We start from the raw sequence: 23,826 nt of genomic DNA, 5'->3' as shown, positions 1-23,826 counted from the left end.
GAATACAAACTCCTGTATTCAATCCAATACAAAATGAATGAATGAGTTTCAATTTGAATTTCCCGCACACGCGCCGACGTCATCGCGCACGCACGCACAAGAAGCCGGCTGGCTGTTTTTTTCCTCCGCCGGCCGGCTTCTTGTTTCAGAGATCACCTGGCGCTGGAATGAGAACGACGCTGGATGATCAGCGGGACCAGGTAAGAAGCCGGCTTCGTACCTGGTCCCGCTGGTATACGAGAAGGCACCCGACGCTGGAGAAGGCACCCGACGCTTACCTGGGTAAGTGGGGATTTTAATGTACAGAAAATCTCGGGCTTAACGAAAAGAGCAACTTTTTTTAGCCCGTACGAAGGTCGGACTTAACGGTCGGGAGGTTATTATCACTAATCTCTATATTCTATAATCTCAAAATCTCTATAATAATATTACCATACTTCAGGTATATCTAATATAATATTTCATTTAGACTAATTTTGTAAATTTTAAAATTTACCATTGTAGAATAAGTACCACAGTTTTCAATGTGTTCGCAACATTACACTCTTACATTCCCCATCATTACCTTCATCTTGGTATACATGCATCTACTCTTTACCTCACATCTGCTTCATACACCATTCAAATCATCATTATCACTAGTTCCCTATCTATTGTTTTAGTTTTTCACTTAGTCCATCATTCCTTCTGTTCCATACACCTGATTAAATCTAATCAGGCTAAAGGCTAAATCTAGCCTCTTACAATCATAATACATGAAACTACAGTCTCAACTGTCAGCTTCCTCTGTTTTCATCCCTCCCCTCATTTACATACTCTATTTAACTCCCCCCCTCAAATTAAATAGCACTTAGCATCTAATTAATTTACCATAAAAGTTAAATTAATGCTTTGTCAATTATTATGTTTTTTACTTTATATAATTTTAAAGCTAAATATATTTATTTCAGGGATTTATACTAAGTTTTAAGATAACAATATTATTCATCTTTTTATCTTCGATGTGTATAGCTTTATATTTAGTATTGCACTTACCCTTATGGCCAGAGAATTAAGTAATGCAGAATGTCAAAGAGTGGTAGACAGTTATCTGAATAGAAGTGATGCCTCCCAGATAGCAATGGTTTTGGGTTGTAATCGTACAACCATAACCAACATTTTTAAGACCTATGAATCTTCCTATGGAAGAATGGAAAAAACATCTACTTTCTTGATGAAGTACGTTTTAATATCTAAGGCCCTGATTTATGAAAGCTCTCCAAGGCTGGAGAGAATACACTTTCATCAGTGAAGCTAGGTAATCCAGCAAACCTGGGATGGATCTGGTCCAGGATTGAAAGCGTTTGCTAGCAAATAGCAAATGATTTTTAAAAATCCATTCCATGTTTTATGGATCACCCAGCTCTGAATGAGAACCAAAAGAGGAAGATCCCCTATTGGGCAAAGGGCGGTGTATGTTGTGGCTGGAGTGCGTTCCATTAAATATTCAATTTGTTGTGTGAGGAATAAAAATTGAACCCTTGACTTTGTCACAAGTATGAGCATTTAATCAAGAAGCATTCCTCCATTTTATTGAGGTTTTGAATGTTTTTAAATAAAGAGTGTTCAGCATGCCATCCTAATTATGGATAATGTCTCCTTTCATAAAACTAGCCAGGTAAAGAGCTTTGTTGAAAGTAAGGGACACCAACTCCTTCTTTTACCACCATACTCTCTATTTCTTAATCCTGTTGAGAACATGTTCTCTAAATAGAAAGAAGTGATAAGACGAAATAGGCTAATTAATTTGGGTGCTTTTTTAGAAGGATCAATAGTGTATTTTTAACAATAAGCGAGTAGGATTACTCAAATTAATATATAATAATGTTTAGCTTTTTGTCTTAATACCTAAGAGGAGAAAGCATTAATGATTAATAAATCATTTAAATAAATAATACATATTTTTATTTAATGTTTCTTGTGAAAAATGTTTATGGTAAAAATGTTGTGTTATATTTATTTTATAATACATTTATTGATGTATGAATAATTAGGGGGTCTAAATTTTTGCTGCCACTCTACTGTATTAGCCAGTTTAAACCAAAGACAAAAAATGAAAACAATAAGGTTTTATTTATTGTTTATCAAGTGGCTAAAAAGTAGTAGCTTAGCATGCATAAAAATCAGAAATGGGAACTTTGCCAGTTTAAAAATATGAACCACATTCTTGGGTAGTTTTAAAACAAAAACAAAAGCTGGAAAACCTAAAACAGTTTATACATTAAACTTGAAATATAGTTGTAGAGTAGATAGCGGTTAAATGCAATCCAAAACTAACTCAATGTAGTGTTGTTCTAAGAAAGAATTGCTTCTGCCAGATCCTCTTTAATAGAAGCTCCTAAATCTGACGATTATTTTTAGAGCTGAAAATAGTCTTTCAACACTGACTTGGGTGGCATTGCTCTTACGGTTCTAGTCACATCACTAATAATCTCGAGATAAACAAGGATGGCTTCTTCAAGTCAGTTTCGATAACCGATTATACTTTTCTACATTTTTTAAAAAATCTTAAAAAAAACTCCTGCTGGAATCTCTTTATTTGGACATTTTGTGGTCGTTTATCTTTCACGCATATGCGACGTCACTTTACTTTTGAAAATTCTATTTTTTCCAAGTAGGAATAAAAGACTAATTCTTCATTTGAAGAGGATGATCCTGGGTTACCACTGCTTATAGATTCATCCAAAGGTGGTGTTTCAGGTAGTCATCCCTTAAGAGGGCCTTTTGTGCAGTATCAGTCTGGTCATCGCTCAACAAAATTCGGCTCATTGGATCAACATTAATAGCAGCTAACAAGATTTAATTATCCAGTAAGAGATTCTTTCTTTTCTTCATTGAAGATACAATGCCATCAGCTATTAACCCTCCACTTTTGTTCAGGCAATATATCAAGCTCTTCCATTTCAAGAAGAATTTATCAGGTGTTAAATCTTCAGATTGCAAACGCTTGGTGACAGTAAAGGGGTTAAAAAGTAGATTTTCCAGTGCTTTTACTTATGTCTTACTTATTAGCTTTCAGTTAATAAAACATTTTCATTGTCCAGTTCTTTAAGAAAGTCTTTTAGTTCAAGCAAATGCTTTACCATCAAATAAGTGCTTCCCCAGTGTGTTGTTTGATCCAAAAAGGCTCTTTTTCCTGCACATCTTTTCAAAATGGCATCTGTTTTAGGGACCCTGGCTGCAACAATTACTTGCCTCTATTTGCCAATTAGAGTTAGCTGCATGACGATCTTTCAATCCATCTCTTATTGCAAGTTACAGAGTATTAACAGCACAACGTATATGTTGAATAGTAGTACGCTTGCAGAACTGTCTTCCTTTATTATCTGTCTGTCACTTTTATTTACCTACTTTATTCTTTTTCTCAACTGTGCTCTACATATTAGAAGCATTATCTGTCACAATACATAGAATCTGTTTCTTTTTAATTTCAAAATCTTCTAGACATCCTGCACTAACTTCTGAAGATAGTCACTGGTGTGCTGTGCCTGGGTGTCCTTTACTCCCAAGGTTCGCGTTATTGTTTTATTATTTTCATCAACAAATGTAACATTAACCACCTGGGCGGTTAGCCCGAACCTGGTTCGGGGTAAGAAAACTTGTTGAAAGTGTTTACCCCATACCAGGTTTGGGGTAGCTAAAAATAGAAGCAAGCGTTACAGTGCAATCTGATTGTCATACAACATTGTATGACAATCAGATTACAACTGAAAAAAAAACACTTACCTTGTCTGCGCAGCTCCTCCGGAGACATCTGTCCTCTTCTGTCTTCTCCTAGCGTGTGCAGTGACGATCTCCGGGGTTTCCCAGGAGACGTCGGTGCATGGGTAGGTGCGGGCGGAAGGTGGGGTGGGAAATTCAAATCATTTTTTATTGGATTCAATACAAAAAAGCTGTATTGAGTCTAATACAAAGAAATCTTTATATAATATATATATAATTTTATTATTTATATATATATAATATAAGCTACTGTACAGTTACATTACACACTTTTTTTTTATGTTTTTACATTTTTTTTTTAAAGTTTATTTTTAAATTTATTACATTTTAGACATATTTCGGTGAGTTATGCCTAAGAATTATAGCCTACAATCTAAAATAAATTTCCATGCAAAAAATGTAACACTTTTTGCATGGAAGTCTGCAAAGAATTAGTACACTCAGCGTTGGCGTACGCATCCCTCCGCGATTGCTGATGATGTCAGTGCATTCGCCCGTCGATGGGGGTCGTAGCGGGAAATTCAAATATTTTGTATTGGATTCGATACAAAGTCCTGTATCCAATACAAAATAATACAAAATATATTTATGTGGTTTTGTCTATAGGTATGTGACGTTGGACTCATTTTCAGTATTTTTTATTTATTTATGCATTCTTGTTTAAGCTGAATTTTGTGTTTTTTATTTCATTTTATTATTAAAGTTATTTTTTTTTTACATGATTGTGTGTTTCAAACTTTATTATATTCAGAATATCTACTAGACCCTTGTTCGGACATATTTCTGTAAATTACAGGTCTACAGATTAAAAAAAAAAAAATTTCATGAAAAACAGTTTACCGCTTTTAGTACAGAAATCCAGACATCAGTGAAACGCCCAGGAGGTTAATAGAAAAATAATTAACTCCGTGACATGTGCATTCATCCATTGGTATGAAGACAAAATACCCTTTTAGACCTTTTCATACTTCTTCCTTTTTACATCTGGCCTATTCAATTATAAGTTTCCTTATACTTTCTCTTTCCAGAGAAACACCAAGTTTTTAGCCATTTCTCCATTCAGGCCTAAAAAGGCTGGTTGTGAAAAGAAGGATAGTAGTACACTATACTACCAATTCAATATTGTGGTTTTTGAATTTTTTTCTGGTGTCCTTGTTATGGTAACTTTGTCAGATATACTGTAAAGAATCTTCTTGTTGTTTTTGGTCTCCAGTAGTTTTCTGAACATTTTTTATCCCAGAAGTAGATGGAATATTTTCATTGATATCTTTCTCATTCACAACATCTAACACTTTAGGATGAAAACGCTGTGTCTTTTCAAATTGAATGCTCCTGTAGGTGCATTGTTTGTTAGACCCACTGAAACTGCTCATTTTTATATCACCATCACCATTTTTGCAAGTTTTCACCATCATCTTCAAGAATACATTGGCACAGGTAATGTTTCCCATTACCTGTGCTGCCTTCATCTTTGTTTGCTGATCTTCAGCTGAAGACAGGGCAGTGGGAGGCTCCAGGCCGAGGGGGGGCACTTAACTAACTTCCTAGTATTAGGTGGTGTGCAAAATTATGTTAAAGTTCAGTCCTGGATGGGAGCATATATGGAGAGTGCAGACAGGACACCAGAACACACATCAGGCCATAGCACTCACCTACACCAATATCATTACACTTGTTTACACTCAAATGAACTTGTGAAACACAATATATCTGAAATAAAATTAAAACACTTTTTGTAATGTACATAATCCAGATTACAATAATGTGAAGTTGTATAATAGCTCAGCTGAACTTCACACTAGTAGAAATACAACAATGCACTGGACTTTATTCTTAGATCAGAGAAGTACTTAATTATGACTATTGTTTGTGAAATATTTTTTTTTATTATAATTTAAATATAGCAGGAGTCGGAGTCGGCAAATTTTTATCGACTCCGACTCCAGGTACCCAAAATTGTCTCTGACTCCTCAACTCTGACTCCAACTCCACAGTCCTAGTGATGAATGGTTGTTTTGGGCTTGATTGTAGGTGGATGCAACAGACACCGTAGCTAGTTTCGCAGTGTTAAACAGATCAATAAATAATTAGAACATAGCATTGTTTTTACATTGCTGAACTTTAAAGATTATTGTTCATAATCTCTTAACAAGGAATTTCTCCTATTTACTTATTTTGGTCTGTTAAAAATACCACTAAAGTGTTCCCTAATATTTGCTCAGTAATTGCACCCTATGACAGAAAATGTGTTTCTGGAAGAATATCAATAGAAATAGCAACCACAAATAAAGATTGGTAAACTCCAAAAAATTATGTATTTGGATTAGGAGGATAGCTTTTAAGTAAAAAGAAAATCCGTATTTCAAGTGATTTTTTTTAAAAGTCTTCCTTGCAAACCTATCACTGAACTTCACTAAAAACCTAAACTGCTGCATTAGGTTTACAAATGCCACCACCTGTCACATTACCACGACTGTGCTGTTGTAAGTGTGTGAGAGAGCATTATTCAGTTTATATATGAAAGGAAAGTAAATGGGAATGTATAACTATAAAAAATAAAGTAAATACATATATCAAATGTTATTGCATTTATATATGTAGGTGGTCCACATATTTTGTCTGCAGTGTAATGTGAGGGGTAATTCCATCTATTTTTGTAGCAAAATCACTGGAACTAAGTTGATCTGTATGAAATCAGAAGGCTGAAAGAATGCCAAGTCTGGGTAAGGTGTGCTAAAAAGGATACCCATAGCCTGGCCACAGGTTCACATTTAAATTGTTACATTTGCATTGGTAGCCAGATGCATGGTTCATGCAGATAATTGCCCACCTTACGAATTAACTGCACTCTCCCTCACTGTCTAATATTCCTGGTTATGGGTGCCCACCTTGGTGTTACTCTTTGCAGTGCAAAGCTGACTCAAAAGTCTGGGCTGCAAGCCTTACTGCTTGAAAATTGGTCTTGTTAAGACGAGAGCTGTGGCAGTTCCAATAGAAAAAGAGCAAATAATCCCTGCACCGTGTCCCCCCCCCCCATAAATAGTTTTAATTATATGATTTTCATATCTTCACATAAAATGTTACCTTACTCAGTTGATTCAATAACCTTACCACCTTTTCCATACAGTCTGGCTTATTTAATGATAAGAGCATTTAGGTCAGAACAACTATTTTAAGCAATAAGAATGGTGTACCTGGAAATAGTTTGGTGTGAGATGTCTCCCATTGCATTTGGCAATGTCATTTACGATGCGCATAGCCTTGTCTTTTTTTTTGCGTATTAACAGCCAGCGTGGGGATTCTGGGATAAACCTATGGTACAAAACAGAAAACATCATTAAAGCCAACAAACAACAATAAAAAACTGTATATAACATTTGACTAAAGATTGCAGAAATGTATTTCTACATTGATACATATGATTTATAAAGCAATACTTTAGCATAAAACAAAAATTATTTTGTAATACAATATGCCTAATAGACAATTTCACCAATACTACTGACCTGTGATGTCACAGGTCCATAGTGCTGAGTGCACATAATTTCTATGTTCCGCAATAAACAGAAGGATAACAAAGAATGATTTGGTTTGCCATTCTATTTGTTTCAAGTAAACCTGTCAGCCATTATTATCTGGAAAATTGTTAGGCCATTTCCAGTAGTAAGCGTGGTCTACACACTGCACAAATTATTTTCTTGCTGTGCCTCTGGTGTTTTAAAATGCTTGCATTGCCTTTCAATCTGGGAATAACTGCAAAAAGGGTTACTCCATGGGGACTTTGAAGGGCTACCGGCTAATGACAGCTAAAGAACAAATAATTTAAAACAACTTAGTCACCAATATGATTCATGGGCACCAAAATTGGTCAATGTGAAATGAGGCTGCAATATTGTGATGTTTCAGTAGGTGGTGGTACTATTTCTACTCATCTTTTTCTGCTTCTGGATATTTTGTGGTATTAATATCAGTGGTTCATGTAGCATTTGGTAATGAGTGTTAGGGATTTTACCAATGGCCCATTTTACCCAATTGTCAAGCTTTTTATCGAAAAAATATGTGAACAGTAAAACAAGAAAAGCACTAGAGGGTCACATACTTTTTGTCAACACCTAATTTCTAAAGATCTGTTGCTTAAGAATATGTGTCTTCAGCTAGCAAACTATTTGTAAGTAATAGGCTTATGCAGGAAATAAGTACAAATAAAAATTTTAGTATAATTACATTTTCAGGCAATGGCTGGTATTATTTGGGCACTTAAAAAAAAATTAACAGGCACTGGATGTAAAATATTAGGCAAAGACAGTGGGGAATTTAGCAAGATAATCTGGGTAGGATAAAACATGATTCAGTTTTTTGGCATAAATAAAAATCTATATTTATTTATTTATGTATTTAGTACATACATTTCACTATTCATGAGATATGACTAGGCAGCACTGGAAATTCAACAAGTGGGCAACAACACTAAGGCAAGAATCATGAAAAATACAATAAGGTACAGTGCACTATAAAAATATTACACCATATAGTGATTAAAGTGATTTAGAAATGTAATACTATATACCAAACAGTAAATAAGTAAAGTAAATTTTATCCTATGAAAATAAAATGAAAATAATACCGTTCATTTCATGTTTAGAGAGTTCTTGAGGAAATCTGATTGCATTAAATATTTAGGAAATAAAGGTGATATGACCACACAACAGACACTGCATGCTTGCAAAAAGGCACCTAGGGTCTCTTGCTGCGTTTGGTAAGTAGCTGTATTGGTGGCTTACCGGAAAAAAACATAACTGCAATAACTATAAAATAAATCTTAAAATCACTACAAAAATGAAATGAACTACAGTTGATTTAGTTGTGAATACTTTAATTTTAATGATCAAATGTTCCATTGATTTACATATTTTAATATTTTTTTTTTTTTATGTTTTTCAATGAAACAAGCATTTACAACTAGACCCAGACTTAAATTTAAATTGCATTTATGTACCTTTGCAAATAAAACAATACCCCTGCTATTAATTTCCACACATATGGACCTTGGACATATTACATTCTACTTGCTTTAGTGTACTGTATATCAAAGTGGCCCTGTGTTGATACTGTTAATGAGCTCTTATGTTGTCATTACAGCTTTGAAAGATAGACATATCCTGACCACAGTATGTCAGACACACTTGCGTACAGTCAAGATGCTGACAACAACATGAGAGTTCTAACTTGACCCGTGTACTGAGATCTGTGTACTGATCATGCGCTGACTGCAGCGTCAGAAAATCTGTGTACAGAACATGTAATGAGTGGCAAGCCAGATATGTGTACAGAGAAAACAGTGACTGCAGCATAACAGACATGTGTACATGAGTATTTTGTGACCACAGTTTGATAAACAGACCTTTGTACAGAACATGTGGTGACCACAGCAAGACAGAACGACCAAGGTACAGCATGTGGTGATGTTTTGTAGTGACCACAGCATGACAGATCTGTAAACAGAGCATGTGGTAACTGCGGCAGCATAAGAAATCTGTTTACAGATAATGTGGTGACTATAGCATAACTGGAATGGTCCCTCTGGCTGCTGCCTGGCTAGAAGGGGCCTGACTGTGTGTGCTGTCCGATTAGAGTTCTGGCCACCTGTAATTCCTTGGGTGGGGATTTGTTTAGTGTTTGTTAGATTTGCCCAATCTACACTCGCCCCACAGTGCTGTTGCGTCTGCCATGTTCTTAGTGAATGGACAGCAGAGAAAGTCAACTAAACCAAAGCTGAAAAAGTAAATTCTAATAGCAATCAGGCTGATGAGTAAGCTTTACTACATGTAAAATGTGAAAGTGTGAAATCTAGTTAGAAGACTATATAGGATTGATGAACAAGTAGATTAGTCTCTTTAAGATATAACTGTAAAAGAAAGGGCAAGCTAAGTCTTACACCTACTAACAAACTGTGTTTCCAGCTAAATAACTCCACAAATTGTTATATATCAAAATACAACATGTACAAATAAACAAGCATAAATATCTTCATATTAAATATCAGTCCCGATAATTACCAGTAATAAAGTAGAAAGAGGAAGTTTGGCAAGGAAATAGCCAGCTGGATGCCTTGCCAAGTAGGAATCAAATAGGCAATACCAGGAATGACCATGACTCCCAATGTGAAAAACATCTGAACAACTATGCCAACTATACGTCTCTGTTTTGATCCCACCAATTCTGTTACTGTGAACAGCAAAAAAAAAATTACCTTTACTAAATACAGTTCAAAACATTAAGTAAATGATATACCAGTAACTAGCAAACAGGTTATAAAATTAGGTTTATAAGGATTTAAAATGCAGTACTGGAATGACAACCTGTAAAGGGTAATTTGCAGCAACTGGTACAAAAATAATCAGAACTGGTAAAACTAGGTGGAAGATGGAATGTTTCATAATTCATTTAGTGGAATAAATTTTCACATGCAACAGAAAAAAAAAGAAAATTCACAAGCTTAACCAATAGAAAAATAACTAAATAAACCATTAAAAACCTGCATATACAAAACCCTAAACTCAGAGCTGATCCACAGGAAGAAAGGTCCTTTTAAGCAGAGGTTTAATTTGGACAAACAATAAAAAATACTTCATAATCACCAAGATAAACATTTTACAGTGTTATTTCATATATTCATAAATTCAGTACATTTAGAAACATATTACACATGCGTAAATAATATTATGCAGTGTATTGGGTGTGGTACCCACCTTTAAAACACATAGCAGAACATCAATCTGATTCACACAATCCTAAAGCTGTGCATCTGTAGTTTTCAATACTTTTTGTCAGTATACAATATAATAAAGATAAAATGGGGTGACACTGTGATGTAGAAATAAAGTTGGCATTTTGATGCTAGAGGTATGCAGTTAAATAAACCTGCTTCAACTTCCATGAATACTTATGTTGATAGACTGCACATCTAGTAAGAAAGTTGTAATAATAGTCTCTTTCTCTAAATCACAAAAGAGAACTGCTCCATAAATTCACTGTCATGTATAGGTAGATTACATTTTGTTGTAAGGCCCTGTTCCAGCAACAGTACTCACCAGAAACCAGTCCAGTCTAACGCCGCACTCTTTACCTATAGCAAGCCCCTGTTCAGCCTCGGAAGACTGATTGTCTTTCCCAGCACACGGTTGCCTCCAGGATTTAGTGCACAAGGGATGATGTCCGGGGAAGGGCTGGCAGAGAACCAGGAGCCCACAGATAAGCAATACCAAGATTCCAACATAGACAAGTCCAAAATACAGAGCAGAGGTCATACACAGGTAATCCAGACAAGGTACACAAGGGCAAGACATAAGCAGATTCGGGGTCACAGGCAAAAGGTCGGTCCAGGCAGCATACAAACAATAGGTCAGAAAAAAAGGCAATGGTCAGTAACAGTAAATGAAGCAAATACATAAACCAGCAGCAAGTCAGCCTAGCCTAATGCTACAACAGACACTGGTGAATGGGAGCAGGGAACCTATAAAGCCCTAACAGCCAATGGCAGAGCAGGATTGAGCTAGGGACTAATCTGCTACTAAAATTACTTTCACCTGTTCAAAGTCTCCAAATGTGCCGGGGATGCTAAGATAGTACATCTCCGTCTGCACGACTAAAGGGATGCAGGGGATGATTATATTTTTTTCTCCTTGCTGCTGCAAATGACATTGTTGGACAAAATAGACAGTGTAGGATACTGCGGTGGTGCCCAGCACGGAATCACAGGCCCAATAAACGTTTCCTAACATTTGTCAAGTATGATATAAGGGACATGCCATTTTTATTTTCTGCTCCACACAAGATTTGCCACAGTTCAGCCATGGGATAACAACATCAATTTTTTTAATGCCATTATTCCAACATCTGCACTTTCCATCCTTTAATGGGAAATTCAGATCTCACTAACATGTTTTGTATTTGTAATATTATGACACATCCATCAGTGATCCACCACAGAATCCAAGGAAAACCCTGCCACAGCCAAATCCCACTCGCCCCTTATTTGAAATATTTCCCACACATTGACGTCCTGTAAATAACGATATTAACTTAAATATTAGCATAACATTTATAAATACGACTAGCACATTTTGGTTTGCTTTGGTTTAGTAATTTATATTATTATTTATAACAGTAGGGCAAGAGTAATAAAACAAGAAAGGGAATGGGTATGTTATACCCAAACCTGAAATAAAGGGATTTTTTTAGGCATTTTCACAAGAAAAAATGATAATCTTTTTATATTTATAACAAAAATGCAAATACCTTTATTTACAACCATTAAAAAAAACTTAGACTTATCAAATTTAAATGTAAAAATAATCCACATATAATGGTATAGCAACAAGTACTTATACAAAGACCTGCCAAGACCATCAATCATATAATATACAGAACATCTTCTACAACTGTTCACAAATGGTGTAGCAGAACTATTGCTTCTCAATGTATTTCACTATAATCAAACACTGCTTCTTCAGGAAAATGTGGTAAGTACATTAAGTGTACTATGAAATGACAAGATGATAGTAAGATAATAAATTGTATTTCAGTGCAATATGGAATATTAGATAAAATGTTTAAAATAATGTCTTTTGATGCACTGCATGCCTTAGGCTATGTTGTGCTGTACATGGGCAGCAAGCGACTCCTTGCATTGCAACAAATCTGATGCTAATTCTCTCCCCTAAGCTAAATTGTGCTGCACAGGGACTGCAAAAGTGTAATACCAAGAAATAAAATACTTACACTGCTTTTATTGTATTTATTTTAATTTAATGTGTGTGCTTTATGTCTGCCTGGAGTCCATCTTTGAAGAGAGTTTTCTCTGATTTTACAGTAGCTCTCCCACATGCATTTAACAGGGTTTACCTCTGATGACTGTGCCTGTCACATCATCAAATCATCAAAGACAAAACTCTGGCTATCTGTTCATGGAAAAGGTTTTACGGACCATAAAAGTATGCTTGAATCTTTGTCAAGCTGCATGATGAAATTTGCACCAGTCAAGCTCTAACCACATAATATGACATTTCCTTTAGTGTGCCAAAATAGGAGAGAACAACACTTATTGAAAATCCTTTCACTTTACATCTGTAAAGGCATACTACTCGAGTTATATTTTCAATGGTACTTGCGGATAACACTGGTATTTGACATGGAATTTAAAAGGAAATGGCCAAATAAGGGCTTGTGGGATCTCTTTTAAAAATGGAGATTTTTATATATATTTTCTTGTCTACTGTTGTCCATCTGGTCCTTTTACTTTCTGTCCATCTTGGCTGGATCCACATCCTTTTCTTCCACAATAACAAAATACACTTTCATATGAAATCTTCAGTGTAATTCTAAAATAAACTCATTTTGAAAAACAACAATACAATGAGAAAAACATTTATGATTAGTCATGCTGTAGTTTGCTAGGTTTGAAAAAGTTAGCAAAAAGTATCAGTGCTTACAAAAAAACATGTTATTTTTATGTTGTAAATTATTAGCAAATAAAACATTTTAACACCACTGTAAACATAGAGTAATAACTGTAATGCCCAGTTTTGGCATGCTTACATAAAAGAAAAAACTTTTACCTTCACATTCTCTAAACCGTAATGTTTTCAGTTAGATACTTTATCACAAATTTATCAAAGGAATTGTTGCAGTGATGCTCAGTGAACAGGTGTAAAGAGTAGGTTACTCTACAGCAGGGGTGTCAAACTCAAATACACAGTGGGCCAAAATGAACACTTAGACAAAGTTGCAGACCAAACTTGAAACTGAAATAGCACCGCTACTACAATTCCCTGCGCCAAGAAAACAGTCCAATGTGGGGCTTAATGTTATGAGTGGCTGGAACTCCCTCTTCACTGAAATAGCAGCGCTACTACAATTCCCTGCGTCTATAAAACAGTCCAATGCAGGGCCACGTATAGGCAGAGAGGCCGCTTGTCTATAGACACAAGTGATGCCGGGAATTGTAGCGCTTTTTTAATGCAGCAGAGGGCCAGCTGCAATTCATATTTAGGATTCCTGTGGGGGTCAAAAAAAGGACGTTGCGGGCCCGCAGGCAAGAGTTTGACACCCCTGCTCCACAGCATCCATCCTGGAGCCGGCACTCTGGGAGCCGCCATCTTGTCTGGCATGCTCGGCATGCGCAGAAGGGGCACCCAAGATCCTCCTGGGATGCGTGAAGTAGGTATCCCAGGAGGCTTTGCGCTCCCATTCATTCTCAATCGCCTTTACAATCCAGAATTAGGGGCGGTGCTGCACCCTTTTTAAAAAAATAAAAAAAAACGTTGTTGCATTTAATAAAAAACAAAAAAAAACAAATAACAGAATTTTAATCTTACACAAAGGGGTTGTCTACCTTTTTATGTAAGGTGCAATTTCTGAGTTTAGGTACGCTTGAAAAAATACCGCTCTCTTAGTTATTGAACTAGCACTCTCTGAGTTTTCAAACATATTTTGAAACCTCAGGGAATTTAATACAAGTTGATCATGATTTATGACAACATGTGGAAATACTGTAAATGATTGACCCGAGACCTGGGGAGCATATTTTCCAGATACTATGGTAATTAATTAGCAGTACTTAAGAACAACCATATGTTACACAAATGATGATCTGGTCCATGTATTTTAACTTTTGTAAATAAATATGGTGAAGTTTTTTATAAAGTGGTACATTCTCTTTTTTATATATAAATTAGTCCGAAAAATTTTTTTGTAAATATATAATATGCTCAATATGAGCTTGGGTTAGACACTTTGAATGATACATACCAACTTATCAGCTCTATGTTCCTCATGAAGTATTTAAATATTTAAAGTCTAGGCCAATTACATTTTCCACTACAGATATAGCAAAACAGCTGGGCCCAGATTGTGATTGCATAATAAAACAATAGAAGGTCATTTATGAAATAATCTGTAAATATTATGCTCCACTCAGAATGATTTGTTGGAGTTGCATCACTGTACACAGTGCCATAAACCTGATGAGCTAACAGTGTTGTCTCCATCACCTTTGAGTATGAATATTCAGAACAATACAGAATGCAAGGAAAGATTGATTGATTGACAGATTGGACAACAAAAAACACAGGTATTTAAGAAGTACATAGTTCGATGAAAAGGGGGAGGGGCAGATTCTATCTGTCCCCACAAATTTTAAGTCTCTAATGATAGAAAGTCAACTTTTTATAGCACTTTGCTAAAGTGCCATCTATCTCTTTAGGGAGATTCATCAACACCGAAAAAAAATGGAGAACAAGTTCTAAAAAGCTTGTGATCAGAATAGGAGTACAGGTGGTATCTTTTATTAGTAAGAACTGGTTCAGTGACAACTGTCAAAGGCAGCATTCCCCTATACGTCCCAACTTTATTTATTAAGCGCCGACATATTACACAGCAATGCACAATAAATAGTTGAAAATCACACACAAAAAATAAGACAAATAACTTTACTAAAAAAAAAATGAGTGAGGCTTTCATATCATACAAATAAAGAAAAAAAGCTGGGAGAAAAGTTTAAATGTTGGCAATTTCTAAAAATTATAACAAAAAGAAGAGTGTGCATAGTTCCTAAAAACACACATTTAGCTGCTTGCATTAATATAACAATACTAATTGTAAACACACAGATTATTTTTTTAGAAAAACTGAAATAACATTTAATGGGCTAAAATCCAAATAACTGTTCATGCTACTAAATAAGCAAATATTGCGGATAATGTGGGAATCATATATGTTTCTGTATATATTTGTAATTATAGAATCTTAAACATGTAAGGTAATTACTAATGTTTACTATCTTTGCACAGTTGGATGGCACAAGCGGCTGGGCAAGGTTAATTGACACATTGTAAAAAGGTCAGCTTCTGTATTACCAAAACAATTGTTTCTCTGCAGATTGCATTCGCTCAGGCCTGCTGGTGTTCATCTCAAATATCCTGTGGGCATTTACTATCTGGGGAGGTTTTTATGAAGAAATAGGGCAGGGTTTGCTTTAATGTTTTTTAATATTCTTACTAATGCAATTAGTGAAAAAACAACTCTGATTAAGACAATAAATATTATCTAGAAGTGGCATGAGCCTGCATAGTATGAGCCTGCATAGCGGACTTTGGCATGGGTGGTCCAGCAAAACTGTGACACAATCTGACATACCTGTAGGTATACTGCAAAACATTTGCACCACAAAAGTGTGGTTGGATTTCAGGGTGGTATATTTTTTTTGCTTGGCAATGCACATAATTACTCAAATGGTGTATATTCTAAATTTTTAGCCTACTGAATATTTCACATAAGAAGTCACTAACCATGAATTTGTTTGTCTTTGTTTTTTCTCATTTATATACAAAATTTATCCACAACAAGAAGTGTTAAAAAATGTAATCGTAACTTACCAATAACATAACAAGTCATCCAAGTTCCTTTTCCAAAAAAACCTTGTAGAAAGCGAAAAAACACAAAAACATAAAAGTTTGGCGCAAACGCTGCACCAATTCCAGATAACCCTACTCCAAAAGAAGATATCAGGTATGTAACTTTCCTTCCATATCTGTTAAAGTAAAAAATATAAAAACATATAAATAGCTGATTTAAACCCAACAAATCATGACAGTATCCATTAGATACAGTGTTTTTTAACTTTAACTTTAAGTGTTTTTTTTTAACTCTAGGCAACGTTTTAGGTATAGTGTGGAAAGATTGTTTCCCTTTCTATATGATGTCAGTCACCATTGTCATCCAATTCCACTGGTCTGCTTCATTTTACAGCTTAATGTTAATAATCTTATTAATGAATAATGTTTTAAAACAATCCTTCGTTGAGTTTGCAGATATAGAAGTGCATAGCGGCAGCTGTGTTTACACCCCCACTCTATTGGTGACATAGGTACAAAGGCAAAATGTCAACGCTCAAATATTGCAATAGTGTTAAATAACTTAACTGTTTTTTTTTTTTTACTTTTTATGGAGTTCCAGAGAAAATAACACTTCTCAATGGAGAGAAACTTCAAAAAAAAGAAAGAAAATGTATTACTTACAGTAATTTTACATTCCTAATAAGCTCCACGCCAGCACACAATGAGGTAATCCCTTTCCATTACCACTAAATAGATATATTCAGAGTGGCCTGTACACCTAGTGTTTTGTAACTAGCCCTCTTTAGAAAATAAGGGTGGGTATATATATACACACACTGTCATGGAGCTTATCAGGAAAGGAGAATTACGGTAAGTAATAAATTTTCCTTTTTCATGACCACTCCATGTCATGATACGATAGGAAATAACTAGCACACCCAGGGAGGGAAGTTCGAAAATACTTGGGGAAACCAGTCACCACTCACAAGGAAACCAGTGGATAGACCTTTTTTTGATCAAAAACTAACAGAAGTTAAGGTTGCCAGTTCAATGGAGTAATAACATAATGGTCCTGATTTATTAAAGCTCTCCAAGACTGGAGAGGATACACTTTACAACAGCGAAGCTGGGTGATCCAGCAAACCTGGAATGGATCTGGTTCAGGATTCAAAACATTTGCTAGCAAATAGAAATGGCTTTGGGAAAATTATTTCCAGGTTTTCTGGATCACACAGCTTTACTGATGAAAGTGTATCCTCTCCAGCTTTGGAGAGCTTTATTAAATCAGGCCTAATGGGTCTGATTTATTAGGGCTCTCCAAGGCTGGAGAGGATACAGTTTCATCAGTGAACCTTGGTGATCCAGCAAACCTGTAAGGGATCTAGTCCAAAATTAAAAACATTTGCTGACAAATACCAAATGTCTCTTAAGAAACCCATTCCAAGTTTGCTGGGATACAAAACAAATACAATATTTTATTCATATATATATATATATATATATATATATATATATATATACAGTATACCGTTTCCCCGAAAATATTTTTTCAGTTTTAATTTTTCATGAACAATCAACATATATTCTTGAACAAAAAAATCAACGTTTAATCAAATATAGTCGTGTCATCACATTCTGGATCATCATCATAATTCTCCATAACCCTGAAAGCCATCTTGAATTTCTTGTGACTCCATTTCCCAATTTCTCATGTCTAGCAATAGTGCTTTCCTTAAATGAGCACCTCTTGTCCATGTATTTATAAATATTTTATCTTATTTTCAGGGTAGGGCTTATATTTCGAGCACCTTCAAAAATATGTAAAAATCCTGCTAGGGCTTATTTTCGGGGTATGTCTTATTTTCGGAGAAACAGGGAAAATACATCCATGCACTGCTGTGGTTTGTTCGTAGGTTGACATTTAATGCAAATACTAAGCACTCAATGTGAATTAAAAGAAAGAAATATGTAATAAATTGCTGAGAATATGACAAAAAATGTACAGGTGAAATTATTCTTTAAGTAAAAGTCTATACATAATAAACGATTGTTTGGAAAAATACCACTGGCAAGAAATTGTTTCCAAAATATCCCAAGGCCTTCTTGGTTTTGGTTGTTAAAAAGGGAGTGACTCTGTTAAAAATAAACATGATTTATTCCGTTCCCTTGTGAGGACTACTGACAGGTTTCTGTCGTCTCCATTTGTTTGGGGAATGTGTATCTGGCACTTGCTACTGGCACCCAGTGTACGCTTAAGGGCATGTACGTTCTGCACATAACTAATGAGTATGATTACAGGCTGAACAGATCTAAAGCAGGTCATAGATATTGGAGGCTATCTATATGTTTAAATACATGTACACTAACCTGCCATTTGGTGTTTAGGGAAAAAATATGACAACCATGGACAGAAATGTACAGGGCCTAAGTAGAAAATTAAACCTGGGAAAACATCAGTCACATCTGTTTAAACTATGTAATAGTTTCTCAGCACTAAGAGAAGCAAATACACAGTATACAGACTCACAACAGACAATTCTGGAATAAAGGCATAGGTAACCTAGCCTATCACCATAGGGTGGACTGAAAGCAGTAAAATTTTAAACTAACTTTGTAGGTGGATGGGAGCCAACCTGCACAGGTAGTTTTAAATGTACCAGAAGTTCATTGCAAAAGATGGGGTAACTTAAAGCAGCAGTCGCCAACTGGTGGTCCGAGGAAATTTTGGTGGTCTGCGGCTCTGGCCAGTTTGACCCCACTTAGGAAGGCACACCAGCCACAGCCACAAGCCATGTCCCCTGTACAAATCGCAGGCTGGGGGTTGTGGGTGGGTTGTGTCCCTGGAGAGTGGGCGGGTTCCGGCATCATGACCTCACTCTGGGGGAGTAACATATGGCTCCCCGCACATGCACAGTCTGGAGTCCGTGACAACCAAAAGGTTGGGGACCACTGACTTAAAGTGCTTTTTAATGATACCCAAGACAAAAATGGCCATTTACCTATGCCGGGGAAGTCCAACTGCAAGGGTAGTTAATAATTGGGTTCAGGTTACTTTTATTTTCATTAATCATTCCCTGCTGTTGGCCCCTAAACTGGCTGCTAGATTTGGTAAAGTGTTCTGACAGTGGCATATCACTATAAGTCCCAATAATGTAATGACTATGGCTTCATAGTGATCATATCACACTTTACAAACAGTTTGGCCAGCTGAACTCTCATTATGGCTCTCATGGAGAGAGAATTGGCTAATAAAGCGAAACCCCTAATCATGATTCCTTAGGACTGCTGGCACCATCTGTGGCCTTATTTAAGAGCATGGGATGTTACAAAAATGTAATTTCTTTTCATAAGGACAAAAGTAAAAACTTAAACAGATGGATGGCTGTGGAAGCCCAATGTACTGTAGACATCATTAACGTCACTTTTGTTCTATTGAGCAATTACTTTTTTTTTTAAAAATCATCTTTCGTTTCAAAGACACTGGAGTGTCATAGTATATATGGAAAGCCAGGCAGACAACCTTCCCTTCTAACTGTTTTGGGACACACACAGGGATTGTGTTAAGAAAAAACTATAGTTTAGCTTTAAACTGTAAACACTGAGCTAAAGATGACTAAATTCCTTATTATCATCTCTTGTGTCAAACCACTTCAGTATTGTGCTTTTAAGCAACTTTTTTTTTAACTTGAGTTTTGAACTGTCAATCTTCCTGTTTGAAGTTCTTGTTGTTGTCTTTACAACTCTACATCTTAACCCCGAGCGGTAATCCTGAGTGTGGCTCGGGGTAAAAAAACATGCTGAAAGTGGTAACCCCGATCCGATAGCCACACTCGGGGTAGCTAAAAACATTGAAAAAAACACTTACCTGGGTAATCGGTGTCCTGCCCGTCGGATACCATCCCCAGGCCGGGTGCTGTTCTTCAGGTCTTCCCCTGGAGAGTGCACTAAGAGTCCCGTTAACGTTGGTGCGTGCAAGGGAGCATGGTGGGAAATTCAAATTATTTTGTATTGGATTCAATACAAAATAACTGTATAATATATTTAAATATATTTGCACAGAGACAACTTTTTTCTCATTTTGGTTTTCATTTTAAATGAAACAACCTTTCGCTTTAATTCAGTGGGTTAAACAAAAAGATTGCATAAAAATGTGAGAAACTGAAGCCTTTTTTTAACACAATTACTTCATTTCAGGGTCTCAAAAGTAATTGGACAAATTAAAAAAATGAAAATAAAATGATCATTTTTAATACTTGGTATTAACCCTTTGCTGGAAATGACACCCTGTAGTCTTGAACTCATGGACATCACCAGATGCTGCCTTTACTTCAGCAGCTTTCAGTTGCTGTTTGTTTGTGGGCCTTTCTGTCTGAAGTTTAGTCTTCAACAAGTGAAATGCATGCTCAATTGGGTTCAGATCAGGTGACTGACTTGGCCATTCAAGAATATTCCACTTCTTGCTTTATTAAACTCCTGGGTTGCTTTGGCTGTATGTTTTGGGTCATTGTCCATCTGTATTATGAAACGCCTCCCGATCAATTTGACTGCATTTAGCTGGATTTGAGCAGTAAGTCTCTGAACACCTTAGAATTCATTCGTCTGCTTCTGTCCTGTGTCACATCATCGATAAACACTAGTGTCCCAGTGCCACTGGCAGCCATGCACGCCAAAGCCATTACACTGCCTCCGCCATGTTTTACAGATGATGTGGTATGCTTTGGATCATTAACTGTTCCACTCCTTCTCAAAAATTTTTTCTTGCCATCATTCTGATAAAGGTTGATCTTGGTTTTGTCTGTCCATAGAATGTTTTTCCAGAAGTGTGCTGTCTTTTTTGGATGTTTTTTTAGCAAAGTCAAATCTAGCCTTTCTATTCTTGCAGTGCACCATCTGTATTTATTTTCATGCAGTCTTCTCTTTTTGGTAGACTTGGATATTGATACGCCTACTTCCTGGAGAGTGTTGTTCACTTGGTTTGCTTTTGTGAAGGGGTTTTTCTTCACCATGGAAATGATTCTGCGATCATCCACCACTGTTGTCTTCTGTGGACGCCCAGGTCTTTTGGCGTTGCTGAGTTCAGCAGCGCTTTGTTTCTATCTCATGATGTACCAAACTGTAGATTTTGCCACTCCTGGAGTGCTGACTGCATGTTGTCTGTTCACAGCAAAATTTTCCACATACAAGCACCCCCCCCTCAAATCAACTCCAGGCCTTTTATCTGCTTAATTGATAATGACATAAAAAAGAAATTGCCCACACCAGCCCATGAAATAGCCTTTAAATCAATTGTCCAATTACTTTTGGGCCCCTGAAATGAAGTGATTGTGTTAAAAAAGGCTTTAGTTTCTCACATTTTTATGCAATCTTTTTGTTCAACTCACTGAATTAAAGCTGAAAGTCTGCAGTTTAACTGCATCCGAGTTGTTTCATATATAATTAATTGTGGTACAGAACCAAAATGGGAAAAAAGTTGTCTCTGTCCAAATATTTATGGACCTAACTATATATTAGAGATGAGCTAATCCAAGCTGACGAAGTGGAATTCGATCCGAATTTCAGAAGAAATTCAATTCGCAACGAATCCGAATTATCTTGCAATTCGTGATAACGAATTGCAATTTTTTCTAAAATTGCGGCTACACATGTTAGGACATGGGACAAGGAACTCTGGGAAGGCAGGATGACCCCTAATGCCATGCATGCAGCCCATCAGCAGCCAGCCAGCCCTGTGATGTCACAGCCCTCTAAATAGCCTTGGCCATCTTGGATTAAGACATTTTACAGCGTTTTGAGTGCAGGGAGAGAACTGTGCAGGCGCCTCAGGTAGAGTGTTAGGAGAAACCTCATTGTGCAGGGAAATTTATAAGTGCAGGGAAAGGATAGGGAGGAATCATTTCACAGCATCTTAGTGCAGGGAGAGAGGTCAGGAGGCGCTAGGGACAGTGCTAGAAAAGCGATTTACAAGTGCAGGGAAGGATTATTTGGGGATCCAAATAGCCATTATACAGCTCTGTCATTCCAGCTCTGTCATTTCATTTATATATCCAGAAAATTATATACTCAGTTCACTGTTGCAGTTATTTGTGGTGAAAGCGCTTAGTGACGTATTTGAGTACAAAAATAAAAATATATACTCAGTTCACTTCTGCAGTTATATGTGGTGAAAGCATTTAGTGATGTGTTTGAGTACAAAAAGAAAAATATATACACAGATCACTGTTGCAGTTATTTGTGGTGAAAGTGTTTAGTGGCCTATTTCAGTACAAAAAGAAAAATATAAACGCACTTCACTGTTGCAGTTATTTGTGGTGAAAGTGTTTAGTGGCCTATTTCAGTACCAAAAGAAAAATATATACCCACTTCACTCTTGCAGTTATTTGTGTTGAAAGCATTTAGTGACGTATTTCAGTACAAAAATAAAAATATATCCTCAGTTCACTTCTGTCTCAGTTCACTTCTGCAGTTATATGTGGTGAAAGCGTTTAGTGACGTATTTGAGTACAAAAAGAAAAAAAAACGCAGTTCACTGTTGCAGTTATTTGTGGTAATAGCGATTCAGCGATTCTTGATTGGGTAACTCCGTAATCCACTTCATCCCAAGTGACATCAGACACCCCCAGCCAACAGTTGGTGGGTTCCTCAGACACAACCCTTAGTTGGCATGGCCCGGGAGCAGGACCTGTGCCCTCACCTGTCCTCAACCTGCCTCTGTCCTTTGCTGTTCCCTCAGCAAAGTATTGTATGCTGTGGGCTCAGCTCCACTATACAGCGAGAACGAGCTAGAAGAGGACAGTCAGCAGCTACTGCCCAGCCAAGATCTGGAGGAGACATCCGCCGCTTCCTCCGCTAGGCAGGCAAGTAGTGATGAAGAGAGTGGCGTGGGAGGTGGTGTTGCGAGCGGTCAGGCTCCTGACCCAGAGAGCGTTGAGGAGGACATCAGTGACGTGCATACACTACTCGATGATGATGAAGCCGATCGCACTTGGGAGCTGGAGAAGGGGCTTCATCATCATCAGGAGAAGAGGGAGGCAGCGGCTGAGCCAGCAAGGTGGTGGCATGGCTGGGAGTCAGCAGGGTGGCAGTAGTAGGAGGTCGGAAGCCAAACGTGTGTGGGGTAGACCACCTGCTTCGCAGCAGCCTGCCTTCCTGGGATGTAGTGGTGCAGGGGTTGACGGAGGCAGCGGCGGTAGCAGTCAATCAGTGCGGAGTGTTGGGTGGAAAATCACTTACTCAGCGATGTGGCAGTTTTTTGTTAAGCCGCGGGAGGAGGTTAACATGGCCATATGTAGAATATGTGGGCAGAAGGTGAAGCGTGGCCAGGGTGCCAATGTTGGCACCACGGCCCTGCGTCAACATATGCAGCGTCACCATAAAGTAGCCTGGGAGAACTGTGGCTCTGATGTGGTGGTCCAGCCTGCCGCAGCAACTGCTGCATCACCCAGTGACACGCACCGCCTTTTAGGCAGTCAAGGCTCCACTACTTCAGCTGAAAGAAAGCTGTATGTCATTTCATCTTCTGCTGATCCAGATGCTTCTGCTCCTCCTTCTACTCCTCATCAGTCATTCCATCAGCAATCGATCACCAAAGCGATTGCCAAGAGACAACAGTATGCGTGCACTCATCCAACGGCGCAGAAGCTGAATGTGCTCCTGTCCAAGTTGCTGGTGC

General features: G+C 37.1%; 1 protein-coding gene across 2 annotated transcripts in view; it reads right to left on the bottom strand.

The window, feature by feature from the left end:
- SLC22A3 (solute carrier family 22 member 3) overlaps window positions 1-23,826 on the bottom strand; it is a 118,272-nt gene that overhangs the window by 30,897 nt on the left and 63,549 nt on the right. The window contains exons 3-5 of one of the 2 annotated variants that reach the window (XM_072409046.1): window positions 16,197-16,351; window positions 9,819-9,987; window positions 6,957-7,074 (exon numbers count right to left, since the gene is read on the bottom strand). In XM_072409046.1, the coding sequence (XP_072265147.1) occupies window positions 6,957-7,074; window positions 9,819-9,987; window positions 16,197-16,351 (442 nt within the window). The remainder of the gene's footprint in view (window positions 1-6,956; window positions 7,075-9,818; window positions 9,988-16,196; window positions 16,352-23,826) is intronic. The other variant, XM_072409047.1, reaches the window with a different exon arrangement.

Source organism: Pyxicephalus adspersus, chromosome 4 (assembly GCF_032062135.1).
Source record: "Pyxicephalus adspersus chromosome 4, UCB_Pads_2.0, whole genome shotgun sequence".
Classification (NCBI taxonomy): domain Eukaryota; kingdom Metazoa; phylum Chordata; class Amphibia; order Anura; family Pyxicephalidae; genus Pyxicephalus; species Pyxicephalus adspersus.
The sequence above is the reverse complement of the archived record's forward strand: the minus strand, read 5'-3'. Positions and strand labels throughout refer to the sequence as shown.